Below are 20,738 nucleotides of genomic sequence, written 5' to 3' on the forward strand. Positions count from 1 at the left end.
TAACATTCCAAGCAGTTTGGAGAACCGGTTGTTAAAAGAAATTACTGGCCTAATCCTGTAAGGAAGGCAGGAAGGAAACATTCTGGTGTTGCTTACAGAAACTGCCTCTCCGTTAACCCTTGTTACATTCTTGGCAGGACTAGACTTCCTATCTCAGGAACTTCTCTCGAGTTTTTTTTCCTCCTTTGCTGGTACTTTGCTTATGTGGAGTGACCATTCAAAGTTACAATGGCACTGAAAAAAGTGACTTATGACCATTTTTCACATTAACGACTGTTGCAGCATCCCCACAGTCATGAGAGGCCAGGCGAGGAGATGCGTGCCTTGATGTGAGTGATACTGAGTTGGCCACACCCAGCCAATAACATGACCACCAAGCCATGTCACCCAGTCACATGATCACCAAGCCACGCCCACCAACTAAGCCACACCCACAGAACTGGTTGTTAAAAATTTGAATCCCACCCCTGGTTATGAATGCATTTTGCTGTACATACTATTATCATACGAAAGGCTAGATCTCACTGAAAATAACAATTGTCCTAAAATTGAAAGTTCAAATGATGATATGTTCATGTTTCACCAAGTTTACATATATTGACAAACCAATTATCAAAGAATGAGAAACTTACCTCAGGGGTTATGTCAGCTTCTGGATCACTAGTTAATCTGTATTTCTTTCCATTTTGCAATAATTTATGACAAGGAGGTTTTTCAATTTTAATGAATTTATTAAGAGATCGTCTTACAGTTTTGGATATATCCTAAAAATTAAACCAAAGCTTTTTATCCAAATTAAGAAATGAAAGAATAATAATAGACATATTAGACATATAGGTTATCAAACTTTTTCAATCTAAAATAGAGTTAAGTTATCCTACCTGCCGAATATTTTAAATTCATTAATTATATTATATCCCCATTAGTGTTCTGGCTCCCATTTGTTTTGTTAGAAAGAAATTGTGCTTCCCCAGTTTTGTGCATAGAAACCATAGAAATGTGGAGAATACGGAACCAGTATATAAACCTAGCATTTAATTTAGCTATCTGCCTAGACTTTGTAGGAAAGATTTCTCACTGTTTTATTTTATTTTAGGTCACATAAAATAAAATCTACATAAAATATATGTACATCATTCAAAATGATAAAATAAAATAATGATAAGCAATAAAGCAGAAACTGACATTCAAAATGGCATTTCAGTCTCATGAATGTCACCCAGCCAACTAATCCAAGTTGGGTGACCTTAAACCCAGTGACTTTTAATTGCAGTGGCAAGGGAGCCAAACCTAATAACTTTCTCAGAACTTTTTAGAAACAACTGTATAGTCACAGCTTCTGTATTTAAAAAGATAGAGTTTATTTTTCAAAAAAAAGGACAAAAAAGTTGATCTTACCTTTATAAATGAATTGTTATTTGTAGCGATATACACACGGAATTTCAAGGAAGGATGATTGTTGATAACTTTATATAAAATGACTACCCCATGATAATATACTGGATCATATCTTTCAATTACTGGTCCAACTGGAGATAGTGAGCTCACGTGCCACTTGACATGTGTAGTTGAATGATCAATGGAGCCTTCAAATTCCGGACCATTCTTTTTGAAATGGAATACTTTGAAGGCCTTCTCAGACAAATGATCTGCACACAAATTCCAAAATGTTAGAACTTTTTAAAGAATGTGCCATAATACATAAACATATCAGATAATATTTACGATGAATCTTACCATTCAGGCAGAGGGTGTGTGGAAACTGAATTGAAGTAAGAGCGGAAGAGGTACATTTGATATCAAATATAGGGCCCACGACAATCCAAGGTTCTTTAACATAAGCAGCATATTTGGTCCAAGACAAAACTGAATATTCAATGGTAACAGATCTTGTTACTTCAAAAATTAATCCTGTCTCTGTACACTCAAAAGTTCCTTCACCATCCAGCTTCAAGCTAAACAAATGACATACAAAAGATAACTCTGAGTCTGTAAAATCATGAAATGATATTTGTCATTTTTTATCTTTCCATATAAATATTTAAAACACATAGACGGAATATTGGTTGTAGCATAACTCTTCTACCTTTGAGCAGTAAAAGAATCCATTGTTGGCTTTACATCTAAAATGATATGTTAATTAAAAATGTTTTAAAATTGTCATGCAAACCATTTCTTAACAATACAAAAAAGATGAAAGTCACAAAAGTTATTTTTTATTGCAAAAACCCTTAGCAAACAGATTGTTAGCTATTAACATAATTAGAAGTATTACTGTGTTTCTCACAAAATAAGGCTGGGCCTTATTTTTTTTGACCCCTGAAAAAAAGGCTAGACCGTCTTTTTTCGGGGGTGATTTAATTCCCCCTCTTGCATCCTCGGGTGGGTGGCGACAGCTTGGATGTTGACCTCTGCGTTGGTGGGGCACTTTGTATCAGGAGATCTTCCACCACCGTTGCTTTCCCTTCTCCCCGTGCTGCCGCGTTTACAGCAACGCCGCAGTGTTTGGCGCAGCCACATGCAGCCAGCCAGGGCTCCTCCCTGCAACCGGAGCCCGGCGGAGACACTCAGCTTCAGGAGCTCTTGTCGCTGCCTTCCCTTTGCCTTCGGAACGACGCCCTACTACCAGTACGACAAAACCTCCTCTGCCCGAGAGGGCAGCCCAACCCCACGTGGGGAGGTGAATCTCCTGGGGCTACAGCACAGGATTGGCCCACCCCGGGAGAAGTGCCCAGCCGTCATCCCTGCCTGGCACCGGGCAGAGCGTGAATAGCTTCGACTGGGGCACCCAGCGCAGCTGACAGGCGGGCCCTCCTGCCCAGTGGCAGAGCTCTTGCCAAGGAAGTGAGCGCCTCCCTGCCGGGCCCTCTGCTCATCCTGCCAGGGCCACACCAGACCTGTGCTGGCAGTGCTGGGAAAGCGAGCCGCAGGTGCATGCCCGCCTGCCAAGCAAAAGAGCCGGGTCGACCTGAGCTTGGTTTCCTTCCCAAGTCCCTCCAGCCCAAACACAAAGGGGCCACCAGGAGAAGCCACCCAAGGCAGCGATAGCGCCCACCCATCCATGGACAGGAAGGCAAGGCGACGGCCTGCGCCATGTCCTCCTCTGATGCCAAGTGAGCGCCTTTGCCCGATGCTCATGCCGCTGCAGCCTTTGGAGCTGCCAGCGCATTTGGAGATACATGGGGATGGGGACAGGTTGGGCGAGGGGTGGAAAGGACGGGCGGCTTCAGGGTCTCTCCGCCAGACTCGCCAGCCAGAGAAGCAGCACTGCCATCACCTCGCTTCCCTATCTGTGGACAGGTGGGCACTATCATTGCCTCGGGCAGCCTCTCCCAGTAGCCCCTTCAAGTTCGGGCTAGAGGGACTTGGGAAGGAAGCCAAGCTCGGGTCGGCCCGGCTCATTCGCTTGGCAGGAGGGTGCGCACCCACGGCTCGCTTTCCCGGCTCTGCCCAGCCTGCACAGCTCTGGCGCAGCCCTGGCGGGATATGTGGAGGGTCCTTACTGCCTTGGTGTGAGCTCCACCACCAGGCAGGAGGGCCTGCCTGTCAGCTGCACTGGGCGCCCCAGGTGAAGCTCTTCACACTCTGCCCGGTGCCAGGCAGGGATGGCAGCTGGGCGCTTCTCCCGGGGTGGGCCAATCCTGCACCTCCCCATGTGTGGTTGGGCTGCCCTCTCAGGCAGAGGAGGCTTTGTTGTACCGGTAGTAGGGCATTGTTTTTAAAAGAATTGGCTTTGCCTTCGAAGGCAAAGGGAAGGCGGTGACAGGAGCACCTGAAGCTGAGTGTCTCCACCGGGCTCTGGTTGCAGGGAGGAGCCCTGGCTGGCCACATGTGGCTATGCCAAACACTGCGGCATTGCTCTAAACGCCACGGCAGCATGGGGAGAAGGGAATGCAACGGTGGCAGAAGGTCTCCGATACAAAGTGCCCCACCAATGCCAAAGTCAACACAGGCAGCACCATATCCGGGTATGCACAAAAGTACTTCCTAACGGCAAGCCCATCCCCCACCATTCCCCCCACTTTCGCATGTTTAATATAGGCCTTAATTTGGGGGAAGGGGCTTCATTTGATTTTATGCCTATAAAACATGCTGGGACTTCCTATTGAGGGAGGCCGTATTGTTGGAGAAACATGGTAATATCATTTACATATATAAATAATTTAGTGTGCATAGTTTAATTAATATAATTAGTGTATATAATACTAGCTTCTTAGACTATGTTTCTTATATTTTACATAATGATAATGAATGTATTTTAATGAGCTTTCAATAAGTAGCAGTAAGCTAGAAAGTATACCAGTAAGTTCATAATTCCCATCTTTTATGAAGTAGACTTCCTTTTCATAATTTCAGAAGACACAATTTGCCTTACAAAGATTGTACTGTGAAATATATAAAGGTGTGTGTGTGTGTTTATGTATATGTGTGTGTGTGTGTGTGTGTATGTATGATATATGTGTGTATGTGTATGTATACACACACACAGACACACACATTATGTGTTTATCCTAGAACTCCTAAAACAGTGTTGTAGAAAAAAAAGGTGTATATAGCAATTTTTGCATGTTCTTCATTTTATAATTATCAACCTGTAACTTCCCTTTATTTTTTTCTATCTCATAAAACTATTTGAAGAATGAAGTGAATATGTAGAATCAGCAAGATGTCCCACATCCTCTACTAATTGATAGCACGCATATATAAATTTGTACTTCCTTACATAATTATGTATGTATAATCATAAAAAAGAAAACAATTCCAGAAATATTTCCTGTAATAATAGTAATAGATAATAGCTACCAAAATTGTCCTTTCAGAAATCTTCTGGGAGTGACTTGTTCATGTTGCTTCTTTATATTTAAAAGAAAAGAAAAGAAATTATTCAGATATCAATAATTTATGAATTAATTCATATTTATGAATTAAGATTTAAGGCAATTTGAAATTTTCAAACCTACTTTTTGGATTATGCAGTGTTTACAGCATTGCTGGATGTTAACTTCTAAAATGAAAAAATAAAACAACATTAGATTTTTTAAAAATTAAACTCTTTAAGATTGCAAAATATATAATCTTCTAAGGGTCTATACCGGATTCACCACCATTCTGCAACACTTCTGGTTGTTCATCTGTAAAAAAAAATCATAAATCAGATAGGATTTTTAAAATTGTTATCAAAACATAGGTCACATCAGGTTCATATAAGTGCTTTTTCCTTTTAGATCTCCCATCCCCATTTAATGAATTAATTAACTTTTATTCATTGCCTGTGCTTCATTTTCCAGAATTCTGGGCAACATTGTGAAATATACAATGTCTGTACCTGATTTACTGCAATACAGCTGTAACTCTTTCTCTTCTGCTTCCTCAACTGTAACAAAATAATAATAAAGTGAATCATAAACTGAATTGGATAGGATTTTTTAAAATCATTATCAAAACATAACTTGTGAATGATTCCTATCATTTGAGAAACCATATCAGATTCTTTTTAATAAATGTTTTTACCTTTTAGAGTCTCCCCCCCAAGCTCTGTGAGTAAAATGATATTTTACAATCTCAACATTTTCATATTATCTTAGGATAACAAAATATATTTTTTCTCACAAAATATAATCAAGCTGGAACCATAACTTGCAGTGCTATCATATGAAAGCTAACACATTAAGCTAGCTACAAAGAGAAATGAACATAGCGATAGACTTCTACAGGTATTAGTAATAACAGCTTGTTAAATGTTCCTTTTTCCTATTTAGTAACTTGCTTGTAGTTTGCTAGAGGCATAAGACTTACTGTTAATAAAAACAGGATATATAACAGCATCTTTGACCTGACCCCACAGACATTTTATGTTCCTATACAATCAGTTTTCCAGGTTGTTTTAAAAATGAGAGATGATAAGAACAACAACCATACTCTTATTACTAATTATAGTTTTTGGCTATTCCATTTTCCAACAATTTAGAATTCTAATCCACATGTGACTTCTGTTATTAGAGAAAAGGCTGGCATTCATCACTGACCACCCTGTTTAGTTAATTCACCTTAAATTCTCCAAAAATCTTTCCCAAAATGATTCAGATTGATCATACACTCAATAGCATTTCATTATTACCAGATTTTCAACATGAAACTATCAGAAAAAAATAATCAATTAGGATTTCAAATAACTAACATGTTCATATGAATTGTAAAGTATTACTGAAGGGAATGCAAATTAAAGAGAAATGGAAAAATGCGAAACAATGGAGCAGCCGGGACTTAAGGAGTCTACTGAACATTTGTCAATAGTGGAGAAAAAAAAAAATAATATTTACATAAACAAGATAAATAAAATGAGCAACGTATGCAACCCTCGACTTATGACCAAAATTGAGCCAAAAATTTCTGTTGCTAAGCAAGGCAGATGTTAAGTGAGTGGGCCTCATTTTATGATCTTTTCTGCCACAATTGTTAATTGAATCATGCAATTGTTAAAGCAAACCTGGCTTCCCACGTTGACTGCTTGTTAGAAGCAAGCTGGGAAAGTCACAAATGGTGTCACTCCGGGTCACTGCAATAGCGAAACTATGGCACACATGCCAGAAGTGGCGTGCAGAGCCATTTCTGCTGGTACATGTGCCGTTGCCTGAAACACATCCACTGTGCATGTACATGAGACCCCCGCCAGCAGATTGTCAGGTATCTGCCATGCATGCGCAGGGGGAGATGCACACATGGAAGATGCACAGGCATGCACAGGGGGGGCTCACACATATTGTATTATGGGTGCAGGCACGCAGGCACTTTCGGCACGCGATGACAAAAAGGTTAGCCATCACTGGTAAGTGACTTTCAAGATAGGCTCTATATTAGAGATTCTAGTTTGAAGGAAAAATTGAACGTGTTTGGAGTAAAATTTGCTTTGGTTGCTCCAAGTGTGCAAAAAGTAACACACCATGTCTTTACCATTTATAGGAAATGCTACGTATGGAAGTAAAACTTACATAAAAATAAATGGAATACTTTACAAATGATTTAGAACTAACCAGACAAGGATCTGTGATGCCCCCTTTATTACACAGTATTTGATGTCTTTATTACAGTATATTTATTGCAATTGGAAGTTACACATAAATGTTAAAAAAAAGTAACATGATTCATTTGGAAACCTTGGTTTAGTGTTTACTACAGATGGGGAAATGGATGGGGTGATTCTGAAGCATGCAAATACTAGCAGAAGGGTAGCAGGTCTGTTGTAAGGAATTAATGTTTCTTGAAAAATTCAAAGTAAGAAAAAGGGAAAGAATATGAAACATTTGGAAATTATTCTTTCTGCCAAAGGAGATGTTACAAAGTACTGGATTGAGGGATCATCTTCTTTTTTTCATTTGCTATAGATACTTTAAATAAAAATTGAATCTGTAAATGTAAGCATACATTCAAATTTGCCAAAATATCTCCTATTTAACAGACATTGGGCCAGCTTCTGTTCACTTAAAGATACACAAACCACAAACGCCTAAACTTTTGCATGTTGTCATTTCCTGTAATGTGTTCATTTATTTAGTCTGGACTTTTTTTTTTAGTTCTCAAGAATACCACAGGCAAAACACATTTGCAATAGATACTTGTTTCTGTTTCTTTGATTAAAGAACAAGAGCCCATCTGATTAGTCTTTTGAAATTCAGAGTGCTACTTCCAACAGTAGTTCCCTCAGCTTTCCCTAACCTGACGCCATTCTGAGTACAGGCACAATAGACTTGACATACAGGTAATCCGCAATTTACAACTGGTTGATTAGCAACCATTCAAAGTTACAACTGATTTCAAAAGAGTACTTATCTGGTTCTGAAGTTCCAACAGCCACTTCCTCTGCTGCTGTCGCATTACTGCATTTCTGGCACTAGGCAACCAGTCCATATTTTCGGCCCTTTGACCACATTTTACAACATTTTTGCTGAAAAATGACATTTACTTCCAGTTTTCTGGAATCACTGTGGTCGTTTTATGACTAATGTGTTCACTTAACAACTGCCTTAAAAAGAGGTTGTAAAATCAGATCTCATGATGACTCACTTTATGACCATCACAACTTATGACGGTAGTGGGTAGGCTGTATTACAGTCGTAAGTTGAAGACTACCTGAATGAGAAGTATCTTCCTCACTCTGGCAATCTGAGTATGAGAGCTCCACCTAACTATTATATTTATTACTATTTAATCGATTTAAGCATAATTTCCTCAATTCTTCATTGAGGACAAGTACCATTAATTGTGATAGTAAAAATAGTAAAAGGATACATTCAAAGCTTTAACTATAATGAGCAAGTACCATACCTTGTTCTTTGTTACCTGTTTTCAAATTATCTTATGCCCTTTCTTAATACAAACAGTCAAATAATTTGCTTTCATTTCTAAGTGTTTCTAAGTGTCTTCTGGCCATCTGGCAATTCTGTTAGAGCTTTCCCCCACAAAAACTACAATTAATAATAAATAAAGGATACCCACATGGTTCATTTTCATTTGTCTCATTTGTCTCTGTAAATAAAAAGGTTGACGTGATGAAACAGAAATATTTGTTAACTTGTTTGTGTAAAATAAAAATAGTCATAAATATTAAAACATGTGCATAAGGCTATATTTGTCACTCAGTGACAGCTACCATTTCCTTCAATTCTTTTCCTGACTATCCTGTTTTGCCACTTTTCCTGCCAATCTCAAAGGACCTGCTCTCATGGCACCTTGATATGGATTCTCATGTGAACATATATTGTGTTTGAGACAGAAAACTGTTTGCTGAGATAAAATATCACTCACCATGGCAACAACTTCACAAAACAACTATGTTAATAATTTAGCAACTACAGTGCTTCAGCCAACAACCATGGCAAGCAAAGTCATAAATGGGGAAAAACTCACTTAACAACTATCTTACTTAGCAATGGAAATTTTGGGCTCAGTTATGATCATAAGTCAAGGACTACCTGTACATAGCTTTTGGCTGCAATTCAATAACATTTAAAATATTAAAATAGGACAAATTATATGCATTTCCTTCTCCTTGCCTTTCTCTGTTTTTCAACTGTCCCCTCAAATGATCAAGAGGAAGAATTCTAGGTTCATTTAACATATTTCAATTCCTTGGGGATTGTTTGAAAGGAGAATTTGGCCTTTAAGCCCCCCCCCCGCCAATAAAATTACCAATTAATTATTTATATACATGAAACGTAGCTGCATAATTACTGACCAGGTTCACTTTCGGAGCTCTCTGAGTCATTGCTGGAACTGTCATTACCTTCATAAAATGAAAATATATTTGTTTTAGTAACAGTTAAACCAGGGGTCCCCAAAGCTGGCTGGAGAATTCTGGGAGTTGAAGTCCACAAGTCTTAAAGTTGCCAAGTTTGGAGACCTCTGAGTTAAACAATCATGTAGATTAAAATGATATCACTGAATATTTAACATTTGCTCAATCGGGCTCTGAATTTAGAAGAAAATGGTACTGTATATAGGAAAAATGATGAGTTTTCCTATTTGTACAAACTCTTACAAACATTTTAAAGACTTCTTAGTGATCCACTATAATTTGGACACTGCAACCTATATTTTATTTACTCATTAGTTTTAAGATAAACTGCATCATAGGCTAAATATAGTTATTGTTAAAGAAAACTGCACCTAAAGACCAACTTTTGCCTGGGATTACACTGGAAAAGAAGATTTCAAGAACTACAATTACATGATACAAAAATATCTATGCATCAATGTTGCACATAGGCTCTATTACTTTTAAAAATGTCAACAAATTTGCATCACTTTTAGTTAAGACCTTAGCTGTCTAGTGTAATTATGCTATAGAAAAAGCTTTATTTGGGATTTTGTTCAAAATTAATCACTCTTTTTTTCCTCATTCCTTGCTCCAATTTGTTTGGATGAAATCCAAATGATGACTTATGTCCTTCTATGAGGACATAATAAATTTCCAAAAGTTAACAATAGCTGAAAACTAGAAACAATGAAGACATAACCTAAACTAAAACATCATCTGGCAGACGTTTCCAACAGCCATTATTATCAGGAAGATTGTAATTTATTTTCCTGTGCGATTTTCAAAATGGCTGCACAAGAGAGCCTAGCAAGGCTCCTATTATACAAGAATAATCTGCTGCATTCTATTCCAGTGAAGCATAGTAAGTAAGCATGAGCAAAGCAAGAAACAAAGATCAGTGGAAATATTATATTCTTTCTTTCTGAAGCCCTAAATTTTCTTTGTTTTCAATAATCTATTTTGTTTGGATATGTATCCTTTTCTGACATCCTCTTTCTCTTTTCTCTTCATCCTCAGCTTCCCAGGAAATAAATAAATAAATGTTATTTAATTAATTAATTTACCTTTACTAATGAACAGAATTATATATTTTTGAAAAATTAATTACCTTTATCATCCTCAGAGGTACCATCAGATTCGCTGAAAAAAAACAAATCAATTAATATTTAAATAGATGAAATCTTTTGTAGCGTTAAATAGCATTAAACGCATCTTAATCAGAAAAATGAGTGTATTCATTCATACATTTGAACCATTTCTTTGTTGGGTACCATTGTAGACAGATTTGCTTCATAAACCTATGAATGAGACATTTGTTTAGTAGAAGTTCTATAGGTTCTTTAATCAACAATCCAAGCTCTGTGCCAGAATTACTAGGCCAAGGGTTCAATAGAAAGCTCTCTCTAAAGCTGATTAATAAATACATGAATTTTCAACTTCAATTTGGGTACATCTCAAATGTTACACAGCACATAGTTTTATATACCACCTGGAATCATTCATAGCAGGATTATTACTGTAGCAGAGACTATGTCAAATTATTCTATGTTAGATTCTTCTTTTTACAAAGTGTTCCATTTGCAGAATTTTCCTATTAAAAATTCCTGAGAATCAGAGGTGGTATTCAGCAGGTTCTGACCAGTTCTGGAGAACCAGTAGTGGAAATTTTGAGTAGTTCGGAGAACCGGCAAATACTATCTCTGACTAGAGATTTTACAGTATCCTTCCCTGCCATGCCCACCAACCCACGGCCACAGAATCGGTTGTAAAACAATTTGAATCCCACCACTGAGAATGTGCCACAAGGACCATCAAAACTTTGCACCTCAAAAAAACAAAAACAAGCAAAGCAAATACACAGGGCATCTAGTCATAAATTTACCTTAGAAACATAGAAAACATTGTCTGATATGATATTGCTATAAAATATAATCGTTTTTAAAATGTCCAATATATATGCAAACTGAATGCCAATGTGTCCTTTTTTCTATTACACATTTCTCTTTTGAGATTATAAATGTATACATTTAGCCACAGATATATGACTAAATGAAGGCCGTGCTGGAATGGCAATTTGTAAACAGCAATGGATCATTCCCAGTATTTCCTAGTCGAATCACAAACAACTACAATGATCTAATACGTATTGATTTTACAGCAGACAATGTTGAAAAAGCACTAGGCAATCTAAAACTATCTCTATCTATTGGACCGGACAGAATATGTGCCTATTTCTTAAAAAAGCTATCTACTGCCATAACAGAACCTCTAAGCATAATCTTCAAAAAATCTTTCAGGATTAACTCCTTGCCAAAACTATGGTCACAAGCCACAGTCATCCCCATCTTCAAAAAGGTAGACCCCAGCCTAGTTGAAAATTACAGACCAATCTCTTTATGCTGCATCACCTGTAAAGTCATGGAATCAATTATTAACCAATCCATTATCCTCCACTTAGAGACAAACAACCTGCTGTCTAATAAACAATTTGGTTTCAGAAAAAATTATCCTGTAATCTACAACTCTTACACTTCAAAAACATATGGACTACACAACTCGATCAGGGAAAAGCAATAGATGCAATCTACATAGACTTCTGTAAAGCCTTTGATTCAGTGGTATACGACAAACTACTCCTAAAACTAAAATCTTATGGTATCTCTGGTCACCTTCATAACTGGTTAGAAGCATTCCTGTCAAATAGACAACAGATGATCAAAATTGGGAGTGTCCTATCAAATTCTGTACCTGTCAACAGTGGTATCCCCCAAGGCAGTGTCCTAGGACCAACTCTCTTCATTCTCTACATAAATGACCTCTGTGATCATATTAAGAGCAACTGCGTTCTCTTCGCTGATAATGTAAAGCTATTCAACACCACAGACAATACTGCTACCCTTCAAAAAGACCTCAACTATGTATCAGAATGGTCAAACAAATGGCAACTTCAAATCTCAACAAATAAATGCTCCGTCTTACATATTGGCAAAAAAAAATCAGAAAATAAAATACAAGTTAAATAGTCAAAACCTTGTTGATGATCCAAACTCTGTCAAGGACCTTGGAGTACTCATCTCTGATGATCTAAGTGCTGGAGCCCACTGTAGCTACATAGCCAAAAAGGCATTAAGAGTTGTTAGCCTAATCCTACATAGCTTTTTCTCTAGTAATATCACACTACTAACTAGGGCATACAAAACATTTGCTAGACCAATACTTGAATACAACTCATCCGTCTGGAACCCACATTACGTATCTGATATTAACAGAGTTGAGAAAGTCCAGAAATATTTCACAAAAGTTCTCCACTCCTCTACTCATTGCAGAATACCTTATGCCACCAGACTTGAAATTCTAGACCTAGAAAACCTAGAATTACGCCGTCTTTGGTCCAATCTCAGTATAGTATATAAAATTATATATTGCAATGTCCTACCTGTCAATGAATACTTCAGCTTCAACCATAACAAAACAAGAGCACACATAAGATACAAACTCAAGGTTATCCGCAACTTCAGCAACAGAGTGGTCAATGTCTGGAATACTCTACTGACTCTGTGGTTTCTTCCCCAAACCTCAAAAACTTTAACCTTGGACTGTCTACTATTGACCTCACCCCTTTCCTAAGAGGTCTGTAGGCAGTGTGCAAAAGCGCACCAATGTGCCTACCTATTATTTCTTTTTTATTTTTCTTATATGTATCCATTTCATGTACTCATAACTATGTCTATATTTATACCTGTAATCTTTTAATCGCTTAAATAAATAAATAAATAAATTCTATCTTCCAGTTCAGTTCCCACTTTGCATATCCTAATGGTCAGTTGTATATTTCTGTCAAACAAGGAAAAATATCAATACAGATATAAACTTTAGACTCTCTTACCCAAGAATTTAAAAAAAATACTTGAAATGCAGCATTTGTACTTTCTATTTTTACAAACAACTCAATAATGGTATCATATTGGGTCTCAGTATGTTTTTAGAAGTTAGTAAATACAGTAGGCTTATAAAAACCCGATTATCAACTATGTTGACCAGATAGACAGAATCCCCACATATGTTGTGTGAGTTAAAGACAGTGCAAATTATTCAAAGTCTAAAAAGATAAGAGAAAGACTCACACAATTTATTTTCCTTTGTAATCTGTTAACTGTCTGACTGTTTCTATGAGATAATAACTAAACAAGCTGCAGAGAATAAAATGTTCAATAATAATACTGTTATATAAATTCAGTGTTGATATTGTTTGAATTATATTAATGGAATTAATTTTAAGAAACATACTAAAACTTTGCAAAATATATACTACAGCTTATAACTTCCTTTTCTAAAGCATTTCTATAATCTCATTTATTCTGTTTTGATTATTGTATATCTAAATTTAACTACTTGGGTGTTATTTTTACTGTTTCATGCCTTAGCCATGAAAGCCAGCTTGGGTGAATCACTTTTTCTTTCAGCCCAACTCAGTTCAAAAGGTTGCCATTGAAGAATATTGTTGCCACCTTGAGTTATTTAGAAAAATAATAAAGGTGGAATACAAACAAGTAAACAAATAATGCAATGTTCATATGTACCTTCTTTATTTATACTATAATCTTATTCAGCTTTAGTTCCATGTTAAAGCCTACACAAACATACAACCATACAGAACAGAGCTGTAGATGTATGCCCTTCTAATGAGATCATGGGATAGCACGTAAAACTATTTAATTAACCATTTAATATTATTCTAGAGTTTTGCTGCCATCAACCAAAAAACTGGATTAGAAGAGTATGCTACTGACACAACGTGGCATGTAGCAACTAGATCATTATAATAAAATAAATATATAAAGCAATCCAATTCATATTTTAATGTTGTTTCACACTTTCAGATTGTTCTATTGGAAAATATTTCCTTAATTTGCACGTTACTCTATAGTTTTCTCAAGATGCACGATTTACTTATTTTCCATACCTAATGAATAACCAATTTATTTATGTGCCAAAAGAATAAGGAAACCTTGTATTTTTCAAAAACATACATATAAATAAATTTCTGCAGAAAAAAGCAAAGGATTTCATTATGTTAAGTATTTGTATCACAAAATTAGAAATCAGGCCTGTCATGGGATATCATTATTTGAGTGTTAATGTCAAACTATGCCATTGTCCAGATACACTAGTATTTTATAAAAAGTATGTTTCATAAGACTATGAATAGCAGACAATGACTTGCAATGCACAAATTGGGTTGAGCAAGTTGCAAAATAAAGGCCTTAATTTTGCATATTAAGTTTTTTTTTTTGGGGGCAAGAGATACTCCATAGTGCTACTTCTGCCAACTTATTGGTTTTGACTATTCATTGTAGATTCCCCTGAGCTAGCACAAGATTTGTGCTGCGACATACCGATGAATGATGCAAATAATATATATGTGCATAACAGGTATTCCTTGACATACAATCATTCATTTAAGAAACCATTCAATTTGCGTGTTTGCAAATTGTCATATATTTATAATGATTGCAGCATTCCAGGGTCATCTGATTGCCATTTGCTTAACGACCGTGTGATTCACTTAACAACTACAGTGATCCAGTAACCACTATGCAAAAAATATTGCAAAATTGGGTATGATTCATTTAACAACTGCCTTGCTTAACAACGGGAATTCTGGTCCCAGTAGTGATTGTAAGTTGAGAGTTGCTTGTGCAGTGATCTCACGTTTTGTCTCCTTTCTTTGAGAGAAAAAAAGAGTATGTGTATTGGATGTCCACAAGACTATGGCCAATGAAAAGTGGGCTTACAGTGCTCCAGCACATATTTATGGATAACTGATCAAACTTAAAGTCCATCTGTGAATATATAAACTGCCTGAGAGACAGATAAATACAAGTGGTAATGAAGCCATCACAAAGTTCTGTGTTCACATTTGTTTTCACAAGCACATTCCTAACTTTGACTAAAGAACTAGGATCATGTTCATGTAATGTAGAAGTATTGGCTCTTGGCTAGTCTGTTTGATTTTGAGGTAGCATTATGTGGTTTGTAATCATGGCTTGTTCACAATTCATTCAACCATTCTAGGCATTATTTTTAAGCCCAGTTTATTATTCTTCATCTTTATACTGCATAAAATCTACTGAAGCCCAGTCGTCCTCTTGGGGTGTCTGAAAGAATCCTCTCTGGAAATTTTAATGAATTAAATCTAATTCCACAAGAATTTTTCTGTAATTTTTTAAAAAATCTCTATCCTGCTTTTCCTTTAGCAGTGCCACAGTATCCCTTCCCTCAAAATTTTATTTTCTCAACATCAGCTGTGGGGTAGTTTGGATTAAGTATGTATGTAAACTCCTTCGGTGAGCTTCTGTGGCCAAGTACAGATTTGAATCTGGAACTCCTTTGTGCCAGTTCAACATTTAAGTTTTACTGAGATTCGTGGCTCTTTTTATAGGTAGAACTGGAGCACCTACATACACTTCACTGTGGGAGAGAAATGTAGCAAGAGAAAGCACAGAGGGGGGGAAATTCAGTCAGTCTTGATTGTTAATGAGCATTGATGGCACAGACCATGCATCTTTTCATCTTCCTCATAATTATAATTTTAAGTACTGAACATCTGTTAAGATATGTTGTACTTTGCTATACTTGCCTTAACAGTACAGAATGGCAAAACTAATAATAACTGACATGAGAAGGCAAGGAAGAGGAACTGGACTAGCTATCAAAGAACACTAAGGAAAAAAGAGAAAATTTGTTGCATTTGTACATAATGTTCATTTCTAACTTTGTATATAGGTTTTTCTGCTACATGTACTTTTTTCAAAATACATTAGGTTTTTCATGAATTGGTTAGTATACAGTATTAGCTTGAAGATTCTTTTCCTATTTTATAAATGCATTTTTCTAAAGCTACAATTTTATTTCATTTTTGTTCTCTCTCTCAGGGTTTATTGTGTGTGTGTGTGTGTGTGTGTTAAAATGAAATTGAAATGGGAAATAGTTGCACTAAGATTTGATCTGGTTTCCTTCTTATCTTCAATAATGGTTTCAACGGGTAAAGAAACAGGATGATGTTCAAGGAGACCAATTTGACTTCAGATGTTACTGCAGAAGTTGAAAAGCAAAAAATTGTTCCATATCTCTGCACCTTAAGTGCTGTATTTGATATTTTGCACACAATTTTCCTAAAGGAAGTTACAACAATGTATTAAAATTAATCTTGAAACAAGGATCCCAATTTTAAAGGTAAGTGAACATAGCTGGTCCATTCAAGTTCTTTCAATGTTTCTGATAAACTGTTACAAACCTCATTGGAGCTTTTAAAAAAGCCACAATGTGGATGAAATAACCCGTGTTAAAAATCCTGTCTTGATGTCAGTCAGGAAATTGCATGTGATTCCAGGCTTTCACCCACTCGGGGGAAAAAAACAATACAGTAATAAGGAAAAATGTCGATTAAGCGAATATCTGGCTGCTGTCCAAAACCAAGAGTCGACTTTGCACGGTAGATCGCTGGGGAAACACCGAACGAGACTGCAGATTAAAGCAGGAAAATGGAAAACAAAGCGCAAAAACAAAACGGATCCAGGAAGAAAGCAATGGCACGATTACAATTTTGCCGTCCAGTCCATTACACGGATGCGGGGCCGTGAATCTTCGAAGTAGCGGAGGGGAATTTATTTTCAACACTTATCGTTGAAAAAAACAACAACAGTAAATTGTAAACCGCCCAGAATCATCTTACAGGCAGAGATGGGCGGCAAACAAATTAAAAGAACGAACGCACGATTCCTCCTCTCGCCCGCATAGAGCCAAAATGAATTCCATGACGCGCCTTTTCCTCCCCAATCCCCCAAAGAAGCGACTCGGGGTCGAGAACGGGAGAGAGCTTTCTCACGTGTCAGAGAAAAAGGACGCCAAGCTGGAAAGAGGCGTTTCCTCCGCTCCGCCCGTCAACATACACACGCACGCGCACCCTCTCTCAGATGGAGGGCTGCCGATTGTTTGGGCTTTTATTTCTGCGAGCATCGCTTTCTTCTCCCCGGCCTGCCAGTTCTTTAGCGCCCGTCTTTCTTGCGCCGCGAGGGACTGGCCGGCTGCCACCAAAGTTTCCCGCCTGTTTTTTTTTTTTTTTTTGGTCGCCAATACCTGCCTTCTCTCTCCCCCCACCCCCACCCCGCCCTCCTCCGCTCTCCTGCCTTTTGCAATGGCGCCCTTTCTTTGTTGCAGCGCCGAGCGGCGCGAGGCTGCCTGCGGCTCCAGGCGCTGGGAAAAAACGGATGCCAGCCAAGGAAAGAGCGCCGCGCGCGCCCCTTGCCCAAATCTTGGCCTCGCGGGCGACGCTTTGAAAAGCGCAAGGGAGCGGCGAGCCCTCGGGGCGGGCGAACTCGATTTCGCCTCGCGGCGCTTCCAAGTCTGTCCCGCGCCTCCGTCCCTCCGTTCTTGCTCAGGACCCAGGAGAGACTCAAGCCTACCTGCCCTGCACCTGCCCGCGCTCCTGCTTGCTGGCCATCCTTGGATGCAGCGCAGAAGCGCACCGAACAGAAAGAAGCTTTCCGAGAGCCGTCGCTGATTGGCCGATGAGCCGCTTTGGGGAGGGGGCGGGAGGAGAAGCGGCTGAAAAGCCCTTCCCAGAACGTGCCGCGGCAGCGCTTAGTGAGGCGAGCCAGAGAAGCGATTAAGGGAGTTAAAAAAAAAAGGCGCCAAAGCGCTCCGAAGGTGCTGAAAGAGAGCAGCAGCGCAGGGCCCTTTTTAGCTCGAGCTGCACTCTGGTCCCCTACGTCCGTTCTCGTCGTCCTGTAGTCCCTTTTAGAGATCTTCTGAAGGTAGCACTGTGGGAAACCGGATGCCGGTTCGTTGTTTGTTTAGTTCGCACGGACAGCAAAAGAACAAAAACGAAACTGCGACTTATACCTGTGTTTTTAAAATGAGAGGTCGGTCTTCTGCCGAGCTGAAGTGCAATAGTGAAGCGCGTTGCGTTTGTAACAGTACCTGAAGATTCGGGTGAATTCCTTGGCGGGGAAGGTGGTGGTTAGAATAAGCCCCTGAGCAACATTTGTCTGAGCTGCGCCTCTTTACACTTGAACGGCACCCTTCCAAGGAATCTCATAGAAATCCCATAAGCTATAAAAAAAAATTGAGAAGGTGAAAAAAACCACCATGCCCAAAATATGTGAGCTCCTTCTTTCACTGATGCAGAGGGGAAAAATGCAGCCACAGGGAAGGATTTATGGGATGAATGTTGACGGAAGGGAATAACTGCCGATTTGTGGAATTGGGCTCTTGGGTTGCTGGAGGTTTGGTTGGCTTGGTTTGGTTTGCAGCTTGCTTAGGTTTGTGGACTCTGGTCTGGCTACTTTTCCTCTTGTCCCCCTTTCCCCTCAGCTCTGCAATTCAGTTGTCTTGCAGTTTCAAGACCTGAAGTTTGTTTGTTTTTTTAATGCGGTTTGAAGATTGGATTGGAGTTTCTCTTTCCTGCATCTCTCCGGACTTGACTCACAACTGCTTGTTTTCAGTTCCTCTTGTTTATATAAAACAATCAATTTCCATCAAGCAGTTCTATACAAAACAAGTTAATGTTTTTAGAAGGTAGCCTTAAAAAAATGGTAAACTGGCCCTCTGAAACTTGCAGGCTTGGCAATTTGCATATGTAGAGATACTCAGTGAAATCTTAGTGCAAATACAAAAAATTGAATTTGATGTTGTGGGAGCGTCATCATGAGAAGTTCTCAAAAAGAGACCGGACTGTCAGAAATAATAGGGTCTCCTGCTTGGGGGGAGGGTTGGACCAGATGACCTACAAGGTCCCTTCCAACTATTATTCTGTACATCTCCAGCTAAGGGTTTTAACCTTCCTTCCCATATAGCACTAAAACAAAGGGGGAAATCCCTATTTATTCCAGGTGAGGAGTTGATACACACTGATCCTCACTCAACTAATTCTTGAAAATAACAGTTTTAAACAATAGGTTTCCATCCCATCATGTTATTTATTGTATAATATTTAAAAGTTCAATGGAAAAAATGCATGCAAAATAAACATATCATTCTTGCTTATCCAAATTATACTGAAGTCAAAAAAAAAAAAAACTGGCCAAATATCTATGGAGATTCTCAGTCATCCAGATCATGGCTGTCCCAAAGGTGGTTTTTCAAGAGGCAATTGCACTTTCTGGTTTTTCTTTTAAGACTTTTCGCTTGTCAACCAAGAAGCTTCTTCAACCCTGAAGCTTCAACTGGTCAAATACTTACCCCAAAGCAAATCAAACCACAGCATTGTGTTTTTCTTAGGATGGATTCAGATTTTAACCAAGCTATTTTTTTTTAGTTTCAATTATGTGTTACAACAAAATATTCATCATCTTGCAGGAAGAAAAGTAAATATATAATCTTTTAACTGATAGGCTGGATAACTATCTGAAATATATGGCTTGATTTAGTTTATGAAGTTCAGTGTTGAATAACTATTTTCAAAGAGTTTAGAAAAGAAGGAAATAAAGGCCACACCTTACTGACATTTTATTAGAGCAATCTGTCAGGCACAAACAACCAGACCCACATTTGAAAAGCTTAGTTAGCTGTTTTATTGCTCAGTCTATTCCCAGGAATCTTCTTAGACTGACAGTTTGTATCTGGTGCCTCAACGGTTGTGTTATAATTGCTAAATATATATATATTTATATCCTCACCTTACAACCAGTTATTTAACTACTGTTCAAAGTTACAACAGCCTCAGAAAGGGTGTTTTATGGCATAAAGCACTTCTGGTCATCATAAAACATTGTGGCCTCCTCATCACCCTGATAGCTGGATTGCTAAAGAATATAAAATAATAGAATCCTTCAAATAAAGTAAGACCCCTTTAATTCCTCCGGAAAGCAACAGCAATAACTTCTACATTAAAGGAATCCCACTCGTAAGAAAAGGTCTCAAATAATATTTTAGACAAAGTCAGCCATTAAACTATCTACAAACAAGCCACCAAAAGTTAGAACTGATTAAATTATCCCCTGGATTGACTAAATCAGATTTTTTTAAACCCATGACCCATATGCTGCCCTTCAGCCCTACTGAAACCCATGCAGCCCTACAAGATCTAATAAAAATAAAGTTTGTTATTTATATGTATTAACTATATTATCTATTTTTATATGAAGCCTACGACAATTCCCCTTCACTCCGTGCAGCCCAGGAAAGCCAAAAGGTGAGACAGCCATGACTTACTCTCTGTTCTTTTCCTTGAAAAACTACCAAACAAAACCAATATGCAGTGGGAAACTCGTGACAATGAGATACAATTAGGAAGGTTTCGCTATCTTGTACTAAACATGATAAATGTAATCTTGTATCAAAATGGACAAATGTAAATACTATCCAAGTGTAAACACTAACTTTGTGAAAGAAATCACATAGAGTGACATGTTGTAAATAACAA

The 20,738-nt window shown here is 38.1% G+C and overlaps 1 protein-coding gene across 2 annotated transcripts in view; it reads right to left on the reverse strand.

The window, feature by feature from the left end:
* Positions 1-18,131, reverse strand: part of LOC113439804 (NACHT, LRR and PYD domains-containing protein 1b allele 3-like) — a 31,365-nt gene extending 13,234 nt beyond the window's left edge. For both annotated transcript variants that reach the window (XR_015743616.1, XM_026705832.2), the window contains exons 1-11: positions 17,779-18,131; positions 10,422-10,453; positions 9,233-9,280; positions 8,494-8,523; positions 5,327-5,374; positions 5,094-5,132; positions 4,962-5,005; positions 4,804-4,853; positions 1,738-1,955; positions 1,399-1,649; positions 633-764 (exon numbers count right to left, since the gene is read on the reverse strand). Coding sequence is in view for 1 of the 2 variants with exons in the window: in XM_026705832.2 (XP_026561617.1) it covers positions 633-764; positions 1,399-1,649; positions 1,738-1,955; positions 4,804-4,853; positions 4,962-5,005; positions 5,094-5,132; positions 5,327-5,374; positions 8,494-8,523; positions 9,233-9,280; positions 10,422-10,453; positions 17,779-17,816 (930 nt within the window). In the remaining variant the exon portion in view is untranslated. The remainder of the gene's footprint in view (positions 1-632; positions 765-1,398; positions 1,650-1,737; positions 1,956-4,803; positions 4,854-4,961; positions 5,006-5,093; positions 5,133-5,326; positions 5,375-8,493; positions 8,524-9,232; positions 9,281-10,421; positions 10,454-17,778) is intronic.
* Positions 18,132-20,738: the final 2,607 nt, after the last annotated feature.

Source organism: Pseudonaja textilis, chromosome 4, assembly GCF_049901715.1.
Source record: "Pseudonaja textilis isolate UNSWEBS1 chromosome 4, rPseTex1.2, whole genome shotgun sequence".
NCBI lineage: Eukaryota > Metazoa > Chordata > Lepidosauria > Squamata > Elapidae > Pseudonaja > Pseudonaja textilis.